The sequence below is a fragment of the Equus asinus genome, chromosome 8 (genome assembly GCF_041296235.1).
Source record: "Equus asinus isolate D_3611 breed Donkey chromosome 8, EquAss-T2T_v2, whole genome shotgun sequence".
NCBI lineage: Eukaryota > Metazoa > Chordata > Mammalia > Perissodactyla > Equidae > Equus > Equus asinus.
Window position 1 is genome coordinate 88,517,701 of NC_091797.1, and position 15,503 is coordinate 88,533,203.

Genomic DNA, 15,503 nt, shown 5'->3' on the forward strand with positions numbered 1-15,503 from the left:
AAGGGTGCAGGGCAACTGAGAATGTCAGGTGTCCTTTCAAGGCAGACGCATCCAGGTTTCCCCTGGTGGAACTGACTGCATCCTGAGGTGCGCCAATGGCCGCCCGTGGCCTTGGAGATCGGGCCGACTGTCCCCAGGCTGGCTGGCTCATCAGGACCCAGAGCCTCACAAATATGCGACCCCTCCACCCGGTGGTTCTATCCTAGGGATCTCTCTTGGGGGAGTGGTCACAGAGATGGGTCCCTTTAGCCTCAAGGATGTTCGTCATATTGCTGATTGTGACAGTGAAAAGTAATCAGCAACCTAAATGCCCAGCACTTGGAGATTGTCAGATGAACGATGCTGCGTCCATCCCTGGGCCGTTCTTCAGGCATTAAAGGTGGTGCTCTAGGTGAACTGACCCGGAGGAAATTCTGGACAGGACTGTGCCACAATATTGTCACTGAGTGACGGGTTATTTAAAAATGTCATTCCTCGTGCTTTTCTATCGTTTCTAAATGTTTTACAATGAGCATGTGTTATTTTGGTGGAAACAAGAAAAGGTTCCACAGGCCGTGGATTTAGGGTTGTCTGGCTGTTACGAGGGTCGCGAGTGTGGCTGTTCACCAGACGGGACTGAGGGGTTTCTTCTGAATTCCCGTCCTTGCATACGCTTCGCCTGCAGCATCCCCTTGAACATCCTGGGTTTATCCAAGTGCCCCCAAAAGATGAGAGAGAGAGACCGGGGCAGGAGGGGGAACGTATCGGGCATTTCCTAAGTGCCAGGCCCTGTACTAGGAGCTGTCACTTGGGTCCTCTCATTGGCCTCTGTGCCCTTGGGGTGACTACCGTTTCCTCGAGAGTCCTTGTCACTTCTCTGTGCCCCAGAGAGGGAGGCAAAAGCCCTGACGTCACACAGCAAAGCTTTTCCCCATGCAGTTGCTCGTTCTGCTGGACCATATGTGCTCTCTCCACTGAGGATGGTTCCATAGAAGCTGAGAAGAGGCGTGCTGCCCACCGCTGGAGGAAGGGAAACTGTTGAGGGTCAGCCCACCTCCACTAAGCACCTACTGGGTACCAGGCAGGCTCTGTGTGGGGAACAAAGATGACGGAGCGTCCGACCTTGAAGGGTGCATCAGCTGAGTTACAGAGTCTCAGGGACTGGGTCTGTGTTGTGACCCCACCCCCAGTTCCCCATTGCCTGGCACATAGTAGGTCCTCAGTAAATATCTGTTGAGTAAATAACTTGTTTGGCAGACTTTTCCTGGTACAATCATGAGTCCAGAGTAGGCAGGAATAGTTCAGAAGGAGAGATCAGTGTGATTGCAATGGCTTGGCTGGAAAGGATGGATAGGCAGAGGGCACAGCCCAAGCAAAGCCACAGAGGTCAGGATGCGAGGACTGTGCGGGATGCAGTGAGTAAGTCAGGCAGAGTGGGATGGAGGGCTGTTTGGGGCAGGAGTGGCAGATAGGACTGGCCGGGAAGTTTGGGGCTCCATTACGAGAGATGTTGGATTTCAGCAGGAGGACAATAGGGAGCCAGGGAAGGATTGTGAGCAGATGAATCCTTCTGAAGCACATTCAGCAGAAGATGCCTCCTGACCTCAAATAGAACATAAGAAGGGAAGATGCTCCCTGTTGACCTTTCTGGAATTGGGGCAAGGCTGCTCTCACCTCCTTGCCCCCTCTCCTTCTGTATTCCTCATCCACTTGCCCCCAGTCTTCAAAAGATGGTGACTGGGAACCTCCCTCACAGGCCGTCAGAAGCCAGCAGCCACCCACGCGAGTGGGGTTTTCGTTTTGCCTTGAATGCTCTGGCTTCTCCTGAGCTGACACGTTAGGGAAGCCGGCAGCCTGGTCACTTAGTGGGGGATCTGTGGGCTGCCCCCCACGTGCCAGGCCCTGGGCTCGGCCCTGCAGCCAGTTGGGTGGTACCCAGGGCCCAGGCCGAGGACAGAGGCCAGTAGCCAAGCAGGCAGTGACAGAACCGAGGGGTCCAGGCCGCGGGGCTCGAGCTCCAGGTTTTGACACCGAGCAGGGGCCGCATCTGCTCCCCGCAAGATCAAAGGCCAGGCAGGCGGTAAGAGACAAAGAACTTTAATAAGCGATAAGCTAGCAGATGGGAAGATGGTTACTATCTTCCTAAAACCCCATCTTAGAGGGAACCCACTTGGAAATGGCTTCTGCAGGGCAAGTGGGGCTGGGGAGGGGGCTCCGGGGTGTCAGGGGATGGACGACCACGGAACGTCGGGCGCCTCTCCCCACGGATCTGCTGAAGGCGACATTCCTGAGGAATCTAAGAAAGCCTCAGTTCCTTCCTTATCTGGGATGGAAGGGAGGTTTGGGCAGAGGACATAAATTTTCTGCTAACAAGTTACTCTTTCTATTGTTACAGATTAGCTTGCCTTCTCGCAGTTCTAAGTGTTTTTCCAAAGCACACGGTGGGAATGAGATGGGGAGGGGAGCCCGTGGCCTTGGGGCTGAAGTTCTGAGCATCCTCTGCGTGGGGGTGACTCTTTCATACCCTTCATGGGCCACATGTGCAAATCTGGGGGCGTTCGACGTGTTGCATGTGGTGGGTCTTTAGTCTGGCAGGGGGCTGTCAGCAAACCGCTCTCTTATCCGCCGGCCTCCAGCTGTTCTGCAAGGGGAGCCCAGAAACTTCGGTTACTTTGTTTCCCACATTAACCTTGTGGGTGCAGACACGGTTTCATCCTCATCCAGGGAAACTGTAACTCCTTCGTCCTCGGTTTCAGTTTGAGTTCCCCTTCTCAGTTACTGGTTATTTTATTTGGGGCGTGTCGCTTCACCTCTCTAAGCCTCAGTGTTCCCATCTGTAAAACGGGATTGTGGTAAGCTCCACCTCACGGGATCGCCATGGGACTCAGTTCAGCCAGGTGATGCGTCAACAGCTTGGTCGAGGCCGGGCACGAGTTAGATGCTCCACGGGTGCTGTGCTGGCTGATGCTGACGGGGAAGCACTGTGGTGGTGGGACTCAGGCAGTGGGGGCGCCCTAGACCGGACTGAGTCCTGGGGCGTTGAAGATGGAGAGAAGTTCAGCCTGGCTGCAGGGTGAGGCTGAGAGAGGGGCACTGAGGAGGGGCAGGGTGGCACCCGCCAGGACTCTGTGTGCCAGAGAGGGTGGCCTTCATCCCAGCTTGCCCGGCTTTAGCCCTGACAGTCCTGCGTCCTGTGATGTCCTGGGCAGACCCGAATGGTTGGTCACCCTGGTGCCCAGCCAAGACGTTGGGACCCACCTCGGAGAGCAGTGGGGAGCTGGGGCGGGTCTGACCTGGGGATGATGTCATACCATTCGTGTCGGCCGGCCCGGGGTTCTGAGCATTTTCCCTGATAGAAACCTCTCGTCTGCCTTGTCCTTGCAGGACCAGCTGAAGCAGTGTTTCTCCAGGAGGCCCCCCGAGGCCAGGGACACCGACACCCTCGTGCAGGAAGCCGACAGCCAGTATGGGACATGGACGGACCCACGTCAGAGCGGGGAGAGGTAGGCTGTGCGGGGCTCCTAGCTGGGGCAGGGGGGCCCTGGGTGGGAGTCAGTGTGGCCCCCCTGCCTCCTGATTTCCAGATTATTAGGACCAGTTTTGTCTGTCATGGTAGAGTAAACCATTCTTGTTACAAAAAAACAATTTTAGAAAGTATAAAGAAAATAATATATGAAATGTCCAGAGTAGGCAAATCCGTAGATATGGAAAGCAGATTAGTGGTTGCGGGGCTGGGGGGCGGGGGGCACGGGGAGTGACCACTTTTGGGGTGAGGGAGTTGTTCTGGAACTGCACGGAGCCGGCAGTTGCACAGCATTGCGAACATGCTACATCTCACTCGTGGTGAATCTTACATGTGTTTTACCACAATAACAAAAAAGTCACAGAGAAAATGAGAACCACCTGTGCTCCCAGCACAGCGTGGGAACCATCGTCACTGCTTGTGCTGTGTGTCTTTCTCGCCTTGTTTCAATACATCTGTGTGCGTGTGTTTACAAATACAGGAGCGTATTAATCATACTGCCTCCTGAGCTCTGTGTGCATTCGTCATCAGCTGTATTTTCCAGATTTTACATCCCTCCTCCATGTAGGAGGGGAGCGATGCTTATAAAAACAGCTGAGGGTTGCTGAGCGTACGCGCCAAGCGCTGTTGTAAGCTCTGAAATGTGTTAACATGTAAATCTGTTACCCCATCTCCCAGAGGCGGAGACTGAGGCACCCCACCTCATGGGGTTGTTGGGAGGGCAACCGTGCAGCAATTAGCATATTCCCCAGCACACAGTAGGAGCTTTATTCATTGCACCTGTTACTTGTTTTAAAAATGCAAGTTATCTTCTCCCCCTTGGGGGCATCATGCACAGCAGTGGCTTGGTGGATGCCCGGGGTGGGCCCTGTCGCATTCCCAGCTCCAGCCTTCCCATGCCGAGGGCTGCAGGATCGCGTGCTGGGGGAAGTTGGGGAGACCTACATTGACTCCCGGCACGGCCACTTACCAGCTGTCACTATGTCACTCAGTTTTCTCATCTGTGGGTTTTATGCCCAGGGATGTGGTGTGTCTACCCAGGAAAGCTTTTCCCCCCAACGTGCCAAATGGGTTTGGTTAGTAGGCTTCCTTAAAATTCCCCAGACACCCCCGCCAGAGCCTGGGTCTCGCCTTGCCCGCCTCGCTGTGTGACCCTGCAGGGCCGTCCTCTCTGGGCCTCCACCCCCAGCTCCTGCAGGGAGTCCTGGGGTCTCCCGTGGGTGGGCGCCCCCTCCTGTCTCCCCGAGGCCCTGCAGCCCCACTCCGGGGCCGTCCGAGGAGCCACGTGCTCCCAGCCCTGGACGACGGCGCCATCTGCTGCCTCCTCGGTGGTAGTTCCCTCATTTTTTGTGGATTTGACTGAATCCCACCCCACACCCCAACATCCCACCTCTTCCAAGTAAGAAAATCACCCCAGAGCTGACAACAGTGTGGCTGTGCTCCTGCAGCGCAACACCGGGCCACATGGGCTGAAGTTTCTGCTCAAGGGGGCCGCTCGGGGGTCCTCAGGGCAGACCCTCCCATCAGGGGGGTGGTGTCTGGTGTGCCCCCCGCCCCCCTCAGGGTAAGACTTCCCATGCTCTTGACTTGGGTATCTTTTTTTATGGGAGGGAGCCTTTTTCATTGGATGGCTTGACTTATCTATAGATTTTCTATCTCGTGTGGTTCCCATGATCCTAGCGGTACTTGAACGCATTGTCATGGGAAGAAATTCCAGATGCAGGAGACGCTCCAGGACTTGAATTCTGGAGGCAGTCCTGCCTCTTTGGGCTCCTCCCCAGCTCTGTGCCTCACTTTCCTCATCTTTACTGAGGCGGATATTGAATTTCATGAGATCGATCCTCCGTCGTAGGATTGTGGAGCTTATGGGATTATGGGGTAAACCTCCTAGGATTGTGGAGAGCGTTAATTGACAGTGTTTAGCATATAGTGAGTGCTCAGTAAACCTTTATCAAATGAGTGAATGAATGAATGAAACAAAAAGAGTAAAAAGAAAGAGGTGAAATTAATCTTCACAATTTAAATAGCAATATTTTATTGAGCACATGGATCCAATGCTTTTTTTCCGCCCAAAGTGTTAGGAATCCTGTATGCGCCTTACGCTCCGCTCTCACCGGCCACATTGCAAGGGCCCAATAGTCACGTGTTACCCGTGGCTCCTGGACCTTGCGGGACAAGGGGGTCTTGAATGGGACAGGAGTGACTCCTCCCCTTGCGCACCTGTCCAGGTGTTGTGAGGGCGCCCTGATCAGCACCTGGCTGTGCCCGAGGTCATCCCACGGGATGCTCTGTGTCTTGTTTCCCCGCTGTGTAAAGCTCGCCCACGCCCTGTTCCTGGGTTCAGCTCTCTGAGACGACCTGCGTGACCGCGTCTCCTCCGTTCCTTTCTCATAGCTTGGCCCCCGAGTCCCCGTCCCCGGACAGCAGTGCCGCGTCGGGGCGGAAACAGCCCCCCAGCAGCCGCTTGTCCTCCCTGTCCTCGCAAACGGAGACCCCCTCCGCTGGGGACCAGCCTGAGGGCTCCAGAGACCAGCGGAGCACCAGCGCGGACCGCTCCAGCACTGACCTGGAATCCACTGACGGGACGGATGGGCTGCCCGCCCCGGACGCCTCCCCTGCCAAGAGAGTGGACGACTTCTCCTTTATCGATGTGAGTCGGGAACTCGAGCTCGTCTTGGAAACACTGATTTCTTCTTAAAGGGACACTCTAGCATCTCCTGGTGAATTGCCCCTTTCAGGGGTAGAGTCTGTACCAGGGACCCTTGGGGTGGGTGCAGAGGACGTGGTTTCAGGTGGGACTAATGTCTGCATGTGGCTGGAACCTGCCATACACCCAGCTGTGTGTCTTGAGGCAAATGTCTTCACTTCTCTGAGCCTCAGCTTCCTCATCCACTCATAACCAGCACAGTGGACTTGACAGCCTTAAATACAATCACAAATTAAAACTGATCCGAGCCCTCAGCTGTTAGGTTGCCGGAAAGTCTGGGTCCTCATCCCTGGGGGAGGGGGTCTGCAATTCCAGATGTTCAGAGTCCGGAGTTGGGTCAGACCAGTTCTGCTGGGTGTTCTCATCAGGGTCTTGCTTAGTGGGACCATGTCCCTGGTGCCAGGGGACCCAGGTCTCTCTGTAAATGGGTAGTAGCGGTTTCAGGAAGGGAAGCCCCCTCAGGCATGGGCAGCCCTCGCGTGGGTCCCCAGGGGCTGCCCCAAGCAGAGCTTCCCTCCAGGATGCCAGCCGCTCGGGTCCAGCTGCCCTCCTGCTCCAGCCCCTGTCCTCTCATTGCCCCCGCTCCCAAGGAGCCCCCTCCCCTCAGGGGTCCAATTTTCCTTGTCAGTCCTTGAAACGTGGGGTTCTCAGCATTTTCCTTCCCTGACAGTGGGGCGCCCCTCCCACCCTCCTGAGGATGCAGCATCTAAATGATGCAGAGTCTAACAGGGACCCACTCTCCTGGCTGTAAAACCTCATGCCCACACTCGTGGGGATGGCCACCCAGAATCTCCCAGAGCGGGAACACCACTGCTTCGGGAGGGGTCTTCCTTTAGGGCCTCAAAGGGGATTCCCCTTTCTAAGTATGGCCAGGGTCTCTCACTGGCCCCTCTGGATAACGGCAAAGTGGGGAAAGACACAAGTCCACTGGGGGACTGCATTATATAAACATGGACATGGCATGGACGGTAAGAATTTAGTTAGGTGATATATTCAGTTATTCATTCAACAAACATTTCTTGAGCTCCCCCATGTGCCAAGCATTGCTCTAGCTTATGTGCTTATATGATGTCACCATGCCATAGCATCACTCTCTGGACTTACCTTCTAGAACACTAAGTAGTTCCTTCTCAGCGTCCATTGTAAATAACAGCAGCTGTGTCAACGGCCGCTGGTCACTGAGTGTTGGCCCCTGGCCCACGTGCATGTTCGTAACGCCAAGAGGTGAAAATTCCTGCTCCACTTGGCAGACTAGGGAACTAAAGTGGCAGAGAGATTCAAATGCTGGTGGCCCCAGGCACAGGCGTTGCTACTTAATGTGTCCTGAGGTCTACCCATGATGCCCACTGTGATGGGCATCCCCCGTGGGCTCTGTTTGGAGGCTGGAATGGGAGGCGAGGTACTGAGGTCTCCAGCTTGTGCACCAGCCTGAGGCTGCGAGGTGGCCCCGGGGAAGCGGCACCGACTCCCCCTCCAGCCAGCTCCTCAGTTGGTGTGATCCCCTCCTCCCTTCTCTGACTCTGAGAAACTGGCTCTGGTTAGTGACCGACCGGGGAAGTCTGCCCTTCTCTTGGGGGCAGCGACCCATGATTTCCGTCTCTCCCAGTACCCCTACTCTGGACACCATTGTGGCCGGTTTGGGACCAGCTGTGCAAATATCAGCTCCCTTGGCCCGCCCCCGGTGGGGTGTCTGGCACTTACAACTCTGGGAAATGACTCACTGAAATTGGCCCGTCATCGCTAACTTAAACAGCTTCTGGTGACGGAATTTCTCCAAAGAGACCAGAGAGGAGGAAACCAACGTTTCACGCCAGAACGTGAGCTGGCCAGGAAGAGACGCCCCTTGTAGTCATAGCTCTGGTCTGTGGACTCTCAGGCGCCGTCTGAAGTGAGGGCTTTCCATGCCTGAGCTCACCGAATTCTCTCAGCCACCCTAGGATGGGGATGCTGGTGTTATCCCCTTTTGACAGATAGGGACACCCAAGCTCAGAGAGGTGACGTCCACTGCTCGTGGTCACACAGCCAGGGTTTGAACCAAGCAGGATCTGAACCCTGAGTTCCGAGCTCCTCACCACCATCGCCTGGGAGATTGCTGGGCCAGTGGCTGCCCCACCTCTCTGCTGGGCCCGCTGGTGGTGGTCTGCACCCCCGGCCCTTTGATTGCAGAAGGTGATAATCTTAGAAACCATCACTGACCCTCCACCTGCCCCTTCTCAGTGCATGATGTTTGAAAGCTTGAAAACGATTGCCTGGTGCCTAATAGATTGGTCCCCCCACCCGCGCCTGCACCCTGAATTGCTGCGGGTGGAGGAAGGACCACAGTGAGAACTTCTCAGTTCGTGGACCCTATGTGAATAGGGTTGTTGTAAAGGTTTAATTAGATGATGTATTCAGTTATTCACTCAACAAACAAACATTTATTGAGCTCCTGTGTACTGAGCATTGCCATAGCTTACATGCTCATATGACATCACCAGGAGGGGAAAGGCGTTTCTACTATGTGTCCCCTAGGTGACAGGCACTGTGCTCGGGCACCCAAGTTTCGTTCGACTCTTGTAATCAGCCTTCGTGGTATGTTTTATGGAGAAATTTAGGGTTAAGGTGTTGGTTACTATTAAAATGCAGAAAGTCTGGCCACGGACCACCTGAACAGCATCTCATGTATCATCGAAGGTACATACTCCTCCCTTACGTGGTGCCCTCCAGTAATGGCTCCTTTGTTTTCTTCCCTCTTCCCCACTGCTGCTCCCAAAGCAAACCTCAGTCCTCGACTCAAGTGCCCTCAAGACCCGGGTGCAGCTCAGCAAGAGAAGCCGCCGCCGGGCTCCCATCTCCCACTCCCTCCGGCGCAGCCGAGTGGGCGAGTCGGAGAGCCGATCTCCACTGGAGGAGGACGCTGACAGCAGGTGGATGTTCAAGGACTCGACAGGTACGCCACGTACTCTCCCCTCCACAGAGACCACGCGGAACAGCAGGAAGCCGCTGGGTTGGACACTGGGAAGACCTTCCTGACTTTGCAGGCCATGGGATCTTAGAACACAGTGGCATAGGAAGCTGCAGTGTTTTCATTCTACACAGCTTAGTAGAAACTAGACAGAAAAGGTTTTTCGGGGATGGCATATAAATCGGGGCTCCATGGGTTGGGAGAGACAGAGACACAACTTACTAGGGTTTCAGGATTTCTTCTTTTATCCTTAATTAATTTCGCCCTTCTACTCCCTTTAGTTTTGTTGGCTGGTTTTTTTCTAGCTTTTCGAGTTGAAAGACCAGCTCATTTATTATCAGTCTTTTGGTTTCTAATAAATTATGGAAGGCTACGCATTTTCCTCTAAGGACTTCTTTGGCTGCATTGCATATCCAAACCTGAGCCTAATCTTAAAGAGCAGATGGAATTAAGCAGGGATGGGTATTCCACACAGAAATATCTGCAGGATCCGAGGGGCAGAGGTGTGGAAAGACCCTTCTGTGTGTGTGTGTGTGTGGCAGGGCCAAGTGCTTCTGTGTTGCTCAAGCTGGAAGTAGCAGGAATCATGCTGGAAAGGTGGGCAGGGGTCAGCTCAGAGAGTCGTGATTTCTTGCTAAGGAGTTAGACTTTATCTGTAGATGGAGAGTTGTGGAAGGGTTTTAAGAAGAAGCAAAATCTCTTTTGATGGAAACCATAGCAAGTGACCCCACTGCTCTATGTGTGTATAGCCTTTGGTCCCCAAAAGCTACTGTAAGCTTTTATTCATTTGGGATTTGTTCATGGCCAACAGTAGGATGTTGGACCAGACTCTGGGCTGGGTGAGGGGCGTAGCCTCTGATCAGTACCTTAAATAAATGCTCAGAGGGTTATCTCCCCCTCTCCTGTCTCATGTCTGTCATTAGAGGAAAAGTTTAAATGCCTGAGTAAGACTTCTCTCTCTGCACCCTTCCTGGGCTTTCTGAGCCAAGTTCCATGGAGCTGCCTGGAGCCAATATAGACCAAAGTGGGGACAAAAGCCACATGTACCACCAGCTGGAGCATGGCGGCTGCCTCTGGTTCCCAGCAGCCTTGAGGAACCGGCCAGCGTGGGGAGGGCCTGGGGGTACGCTTTCTGAACACACCCCAGTTCCCTGCTTGGCCCGGGGCTCCAGAAGACCCGGCCTTGCCTCCACCGTCCCCAACCCCCACTCCTCACTGTGGCCGTGTCCCGGTCTCCAGGAGGTCTCCTGAAGGAGTGGGGACAGGCAGCCCATCACCTGGAGGCTGGACCATGGTGATGGGGTTACATCCCAGAGAGAGGAGCTCGGGGTGAAGGACAGTGGCTTCCTGGTCCACTGTGGGCAGCCCTCCCCCAAGACACAGGAAGCCCTGCCCACTCCCTTCTAAGAGCATGACCCCAGCGCACAATGGGCTGAAAGGGCTTCTGTCTCCTTTCCTGCCTCTGCCAAGGAGTTCCGTCTGTTTCCCCAACTCAGAATGAGCCGGGAGCCCAGGAGGTGGGCCTGGCCATGCCCAGTCCCGGGAGCAAACCCGTCCTGCCTCCCTGTCCACAGTAAGGCCCCCGCTGTGGCCCCATCTGCAGAGTGGCCCGCGCGCGATCCCATCTGTGCAGGGCTGTTGCCAGGGCTGCACGTGGGGCTGCGTGAAGGGTCTGGCCCACAGGCCACAGTAGACGGCTGTCCGTGACTTTGGTGACCTTTCCTTTGCAACAGAAGAGAAATCCCCCCAGAGGGAAGAATCTGATGAGGAGGACAAGCCCTCCAGGGCCGAGAGGACACCTGTCAGCCATCCGCAGAGGATCCCCGTGTTCCCAGGCATGGACCCGGCCGTGCTAAAGGTACCAGCCTGGCGCCACAGCCCCCATGACCTGGGAGTAACAGAGTAGCCTCATGCGTCCAGCCCTCCCTCTGTCCTTCCCTCCCGGCCTCCATCCCTTCCTTCCTCCCTCTCTCTCATTTTTGAAATAGTTTAAGACTCGCGACAAGTTGCAAAAATAGTACAGAGAATTCCCGAGTGCCCCTCGCCCAGCTTCGCCCCGTGATAACACCTCAGGGGACCACCACCTTATCATTTCCATGGTGACCCGGTGTTTCTTAATCTCCACTCCCTGTCTTTCTTAAGCCCCCAAACCCGCTGCTTGGTTTGGTCTTGTAGCTCAGCCTCGATGTTCTCGTGTGTAAAGTGGGCTGATAATGCGCCGTGGGCGACAGGCCCGCTGCTGGCTGCCGGGGAAACGGGAGTGAACAGACCCAGCCTGTGTCCCTGAGGAATCGGTTGCTGGGGACGGTAGGCACAGAAAATGATGGTTTCGATACCAAAGGATGTGGGAAGCCGGCGCTGGAGCCATGTGACGCTCTCATAAATAAGAGCAGAACCCCCATTGGACTGTGGAATCCGCAGGGCAGAGCGGGGCCACCTCCCCGGGCCCCACCCTCAGTGCCACCCAGCTTCTCTCAGTCCCGGGGTGCAGGGGTGCTTCAGTCAGGCAAGGGAGGGACCTTTTGTGGCCCCCTGTTCTGGGCCGGGCATCGCGCACTTTTGCCCCCCAGAAACCCCACAAAAGGTCGCTCTTTTCTCCCATTTTATTGGAGAAGAAATGAAGGCGGAGATATTCCTGTGGGGTATCTCAACTCGATATTCCACGCAGGCCGTGAAAACCACCTGTGGGCGGGCCACGAGTCTGCCACCCTTTTACTAGGTGGCTCTCCTGCTTTTTATGTCGTTTCTTGCGCGAATAGACAGTCAATAAACGGCGGATGCTTGCCCGTCCCTGTAATTGGCTTCCCGGCTCTTCAAAATGTGAGCACCTTGCAGCCACTGTACCGGGCCAGAAGTTTTCTGACTTGTTTTTTAAGCATCAGAACAAATGGCATCTTAGGAGGCAGCCTGAGGTGGGAGGCACGGGAGCGGGCGGGGCCTGGGCTCCCGAGTGGCAGGGGCCTGGCTCCCTGGACACAGCCTGGGTGCTCTGCGCTCCGTGGAGACGAGGCTCTCGCCCGTCCGCTTGTCAGTGTTAGCATGAGCTCCTCGGGCCCGGTGGCAGCCACATGTGCTCTGGGCTCTCTCAGCCACGGGCGACGCTAGGCAATTGTTAACCCCTGGAAGAGGCTCTCAGGCCCGTTCTGGAAGGAGCCGTGCAGTGGGGTTGGGCAGACCGGGGGCAAATTGCAGTTCTTAAAAACTGGGAGACTTTGGGCAAACTGCTCGACCTTTGATCTTTAGGCGACTCCTCTGTAAAAGGGGGAAAGCCAGTGTCTGTCTGGGGAGCGTGTGCCTGTATCTCAGGCCTGATAGAGTCGAAACGACGGATCTCAGTGCACAGGGCTGTAGGGCGGACGATGGAAACGACTGTTGCTGCTGGGGGCCCTCCCGGCGTGGTCTCAGAGACAAATGCCACCTGCCACCCTCACACCCTCGGGCCCCCAAGGGAGTTCTGAGCACACTACTCTAAGTCGTTCCCAACATGCCCTCTGAAAATGGTGAAAATCCGTGCTGGCTTTTTCCTGGGGGAGTCTGATGTCAAAACTTCATTTTATTTCTCCGGATGCAGGAGTGGGGGGCTTAAGGGAGCCGACCCTCAGCTGTGGGAGGGGCATTATCTCACGGAGTTGAAGGAGACGGGATGTCCTGTGCTGAGAAACCTGCAAACGGTGGCTTTACAGCCAAAGATGATGGGACTGTGGGGTGTTCTGCTGGTGGGTCTTTGATCCCAGTGGTCAGGGGTGGCTGTGGGGACTGAAAGCCTGACCTCCGAGGTGTCCCAGCCTCCAGGGTCGGGCAGTGTCTCCCCTGCCCCTGTGTTTCCTGCCAGGTCCGTTCAGAGACTGGGGGCCCCGTTGTCACCATGCGCTGACAGTGCCGTTGGCCGGGACCCTTCCCCAGATCACAGGCCGTTTACAGAGAGTCCTCTTCTCTCCCCAGACTCAGCTGCACAAGAGGCCCGAGGCCGACAGTCCCGGCGAGACCCCCGGCCGGGTCCCCCAGCCCAGGACCCCCAAATCCCCCTTCCAGCCTGGGGTGCTGGGCAGTCGCGTGCTGCCCTCCAGCGCGGAGAAGGACGAGAGGTGAGGGTTCTGGGGGTGAGGGCCCCTCCGCCTCGCACTCGGGTGCCCCTCTGGGGAGGAGCGTGCCTGGGCTGCAGGGCTGAATGGAAGGAGAGTTTCAACTCTGTTTTCCCGGCAGCAGAAGCTCTGTGGATTCAGGTGAGCTCTAGGCATATCTAACGCGATAAGGTGATGCTGCGGACTCTGAGATGTAACGGACGCTCAGGTCGGGGAGGGGGCCAGGAACCCGGCCCGTTGGCCTCACTCCTTCCCTCCTCCCCTCACATCCTGCGTGGAAATCTGCTGTTGGAAAACTGCTGAGTGCCGCCCTCTCCAGGCTGGAGGGGAAACTGAGGCACCTCCCTCCTGTTACCTTCCAGGGAAGCGACTTTGTCTCAGGAGAATCTGAGAGACCAGGGAAGGGCACGGCCAGGTTGAACGAGATACACTTAATTCACTCGCCCTTCGGGGAGCGGCTGTCCCATTCCCGGCCAGGCCTGCTTCACGCAGAGATGAGCGCAGCACAGCTCCTGCCCCCAGGGGCTCCCAGACCAGGGCACGGCAGCAGCTGGGGCTGGAAGTTGAAAGCTCGCTCTAAAATCATCCCAGCTGTGCTGCTTCAGAGCTGTGTGACCTGGGAGAGGTCACTTGACCTCTCTGGGCCTCAGTTTCCTTATCTGTAAAATGGGTTGACTGACCATCCTAGGTTTCCTTGGTGGTCGTGAGGATGAAACAAGATAGTGTGTGTGAAGCCCTTGGCCCTGGAGCTGGCTGGTACACGTGCCCTCTAAGAGGTAGTGGGGTTCTTGTTATGAGACCTGGTAACACACAGAGGTTAGGAATTACTCGTGCTCCTAGCATTGTGATGTGATAAGTGCTCTGACAGAGCAGGGCTGGGCAAACTTCGGCCCACTGTCTGCTTTTGTAAATAAAGCTTTATTGGCACACGGCCACGCCCATTCATTTATGTATTGTCTACGGCTGCTTTCCTGGTGCAACTGCAGAGCTGACTAGTTGTAACAGACACCCAGTGACCTGCAAAGTCAAAAATATCTACTGTCTGGCCCTTTATCTGACCCCCAGGAGAGAGGAAGGGCTCTTAACCCAGACTTGAGGACGAAAGACGTGAGAAAGCCTTCCAAGAGAAGGAGAGGCCGAGCTGAGTCATGATGGACAAAGAGACGGCAGTGTGAGGGGATCCCAGGCCAGAGTCACAGCATGTGCAAAGGCCCAGAGGCCTCATGCTGCTGGGAGCTGCAGGCAGTGCTTGTTATCAGAGCACAGAGGGGACTGTGGGAAGCAGACAAATCTCTTTAACAATACATTTAAACAAATCTGTGTCATATGGGCACTGCACGAGTCAGGGTTCTCCAAAGAAACAGAACCAATAGGATGTATACACACAAAGAGAGAGATTTATTTAAGGAATTGGCTCACATGGTTGTGGAGGCTGGCGAGTCCAAAATCTGCAGGGTGGGCTGCAAGCTGGAGACCCAGGGAGGAGCTGAGGTTGCAGTTCAAGTCTCAAAGGCAGTTTGTTGGCAGAATTCCCTCTCCTTCTGGGGAGGTCAGTCTTTTTCTATGAAGGCCTTCAACTGATTAGATGAGGCCCACCCATATGCCGGAGGGTAATCTGCTTTACTCAGAGTCTGTTGATTTACATGTTCATCTCATCTTAAAAAAAAAAACTTTCACAAGGGTCATCTGGAATAAAATTTGACCAAATATCTGGGTACTGTGGCCTAGCCAAATTGACACATAAGATTAACCATCACAGGCATTTAGACGGGTAGAGAAATGGAAGGATGGCTGAATGTCTGGGCGACAAGTGGAAGGATGGAGGTGATTTTCTATAACCATGACTTTATAGTGCAGATTATTTCATGGAATGGAAGCACCATGATTTACTTAACATTCCCATCGTTGGCGCTTTGGTTAACTCCCATTTCTTATCAGTTACGTTCACGTGGGCACGTTGCCATCTGTGAGTGCCGGCTCAGCGTCTGCCTTGGCATGACAGATGGGGAGTCGGGTCCCACCCGGCCCTGCGTGCAGGAGCCCTCGGTCTGGCTCACGCTTGGCTCTCGCTGGCTTTGTGGTTTCAGATCAGAAGAGCCATGTCCGCAGTGGCTGCGGGAGCTGAAATCCAAGAAGAGGCAGAGCCTGTGTGAGAATCAAGCTTGAGCAGGTACGGGGGGCCCTGGGGGTGCTGGACGCAGCCTACGATCCCAGGAGGAAGGAACGTGGTGGGAGGAAAGGTTCAGAGACCTGGGGCGTCCTGGGGTC

At 55.3% G+C, this 15,503-nt stretch overlaps 1 protein-coding gene across 6 annotated transcripts in view; it reads left to right on the top strand.

The window, feature by feature from the left end:
* The window catches only part of KIAA1671 (KIAA1671 ortholog), a 179,994-nt gene that overhangs the window by 158,354 nt on the left and 6,137 nt on the right, over nucleotides 1-15,503 (top strand). For all 6 annotated transcript variants that reach the window (XM_014857864.3, XM_070516283.1, XM_014857865.3 and 3 more), the window contains 6 exons: nucleotides 3,364-3,482; nucleotides 5,897-6,152; nucleotides 8,964-9,138; nucleotides 10,887-11,011; nucleotides 13,096-13,238; nucleotides 15,323-15,405. In XM_014857864.3, coding sequence (XP_014713350.2) covers nucleotides 3,364-3,482; nucleotides 5,897-6,152; nucleotides 8,964-9,138; nucleotides 10,887-11,011; nucleotides 13,096-13,238; nucleotides 15,323-15,401 — 897 coding nt within the window. In that variant the 3' untranslated portion in view covers nucleotides 15,402-15,405. The remainder of the gene's footprint in view (nucleotides 1-3,363; nucleotides 3,483-5,896; nucleotides 6,153-8,963; nucleotides 9,139-10,886; nucleotides 11,012-13,095; nucleotides 13,239-15,322; nucleotides 15,406-15,503) is intronic.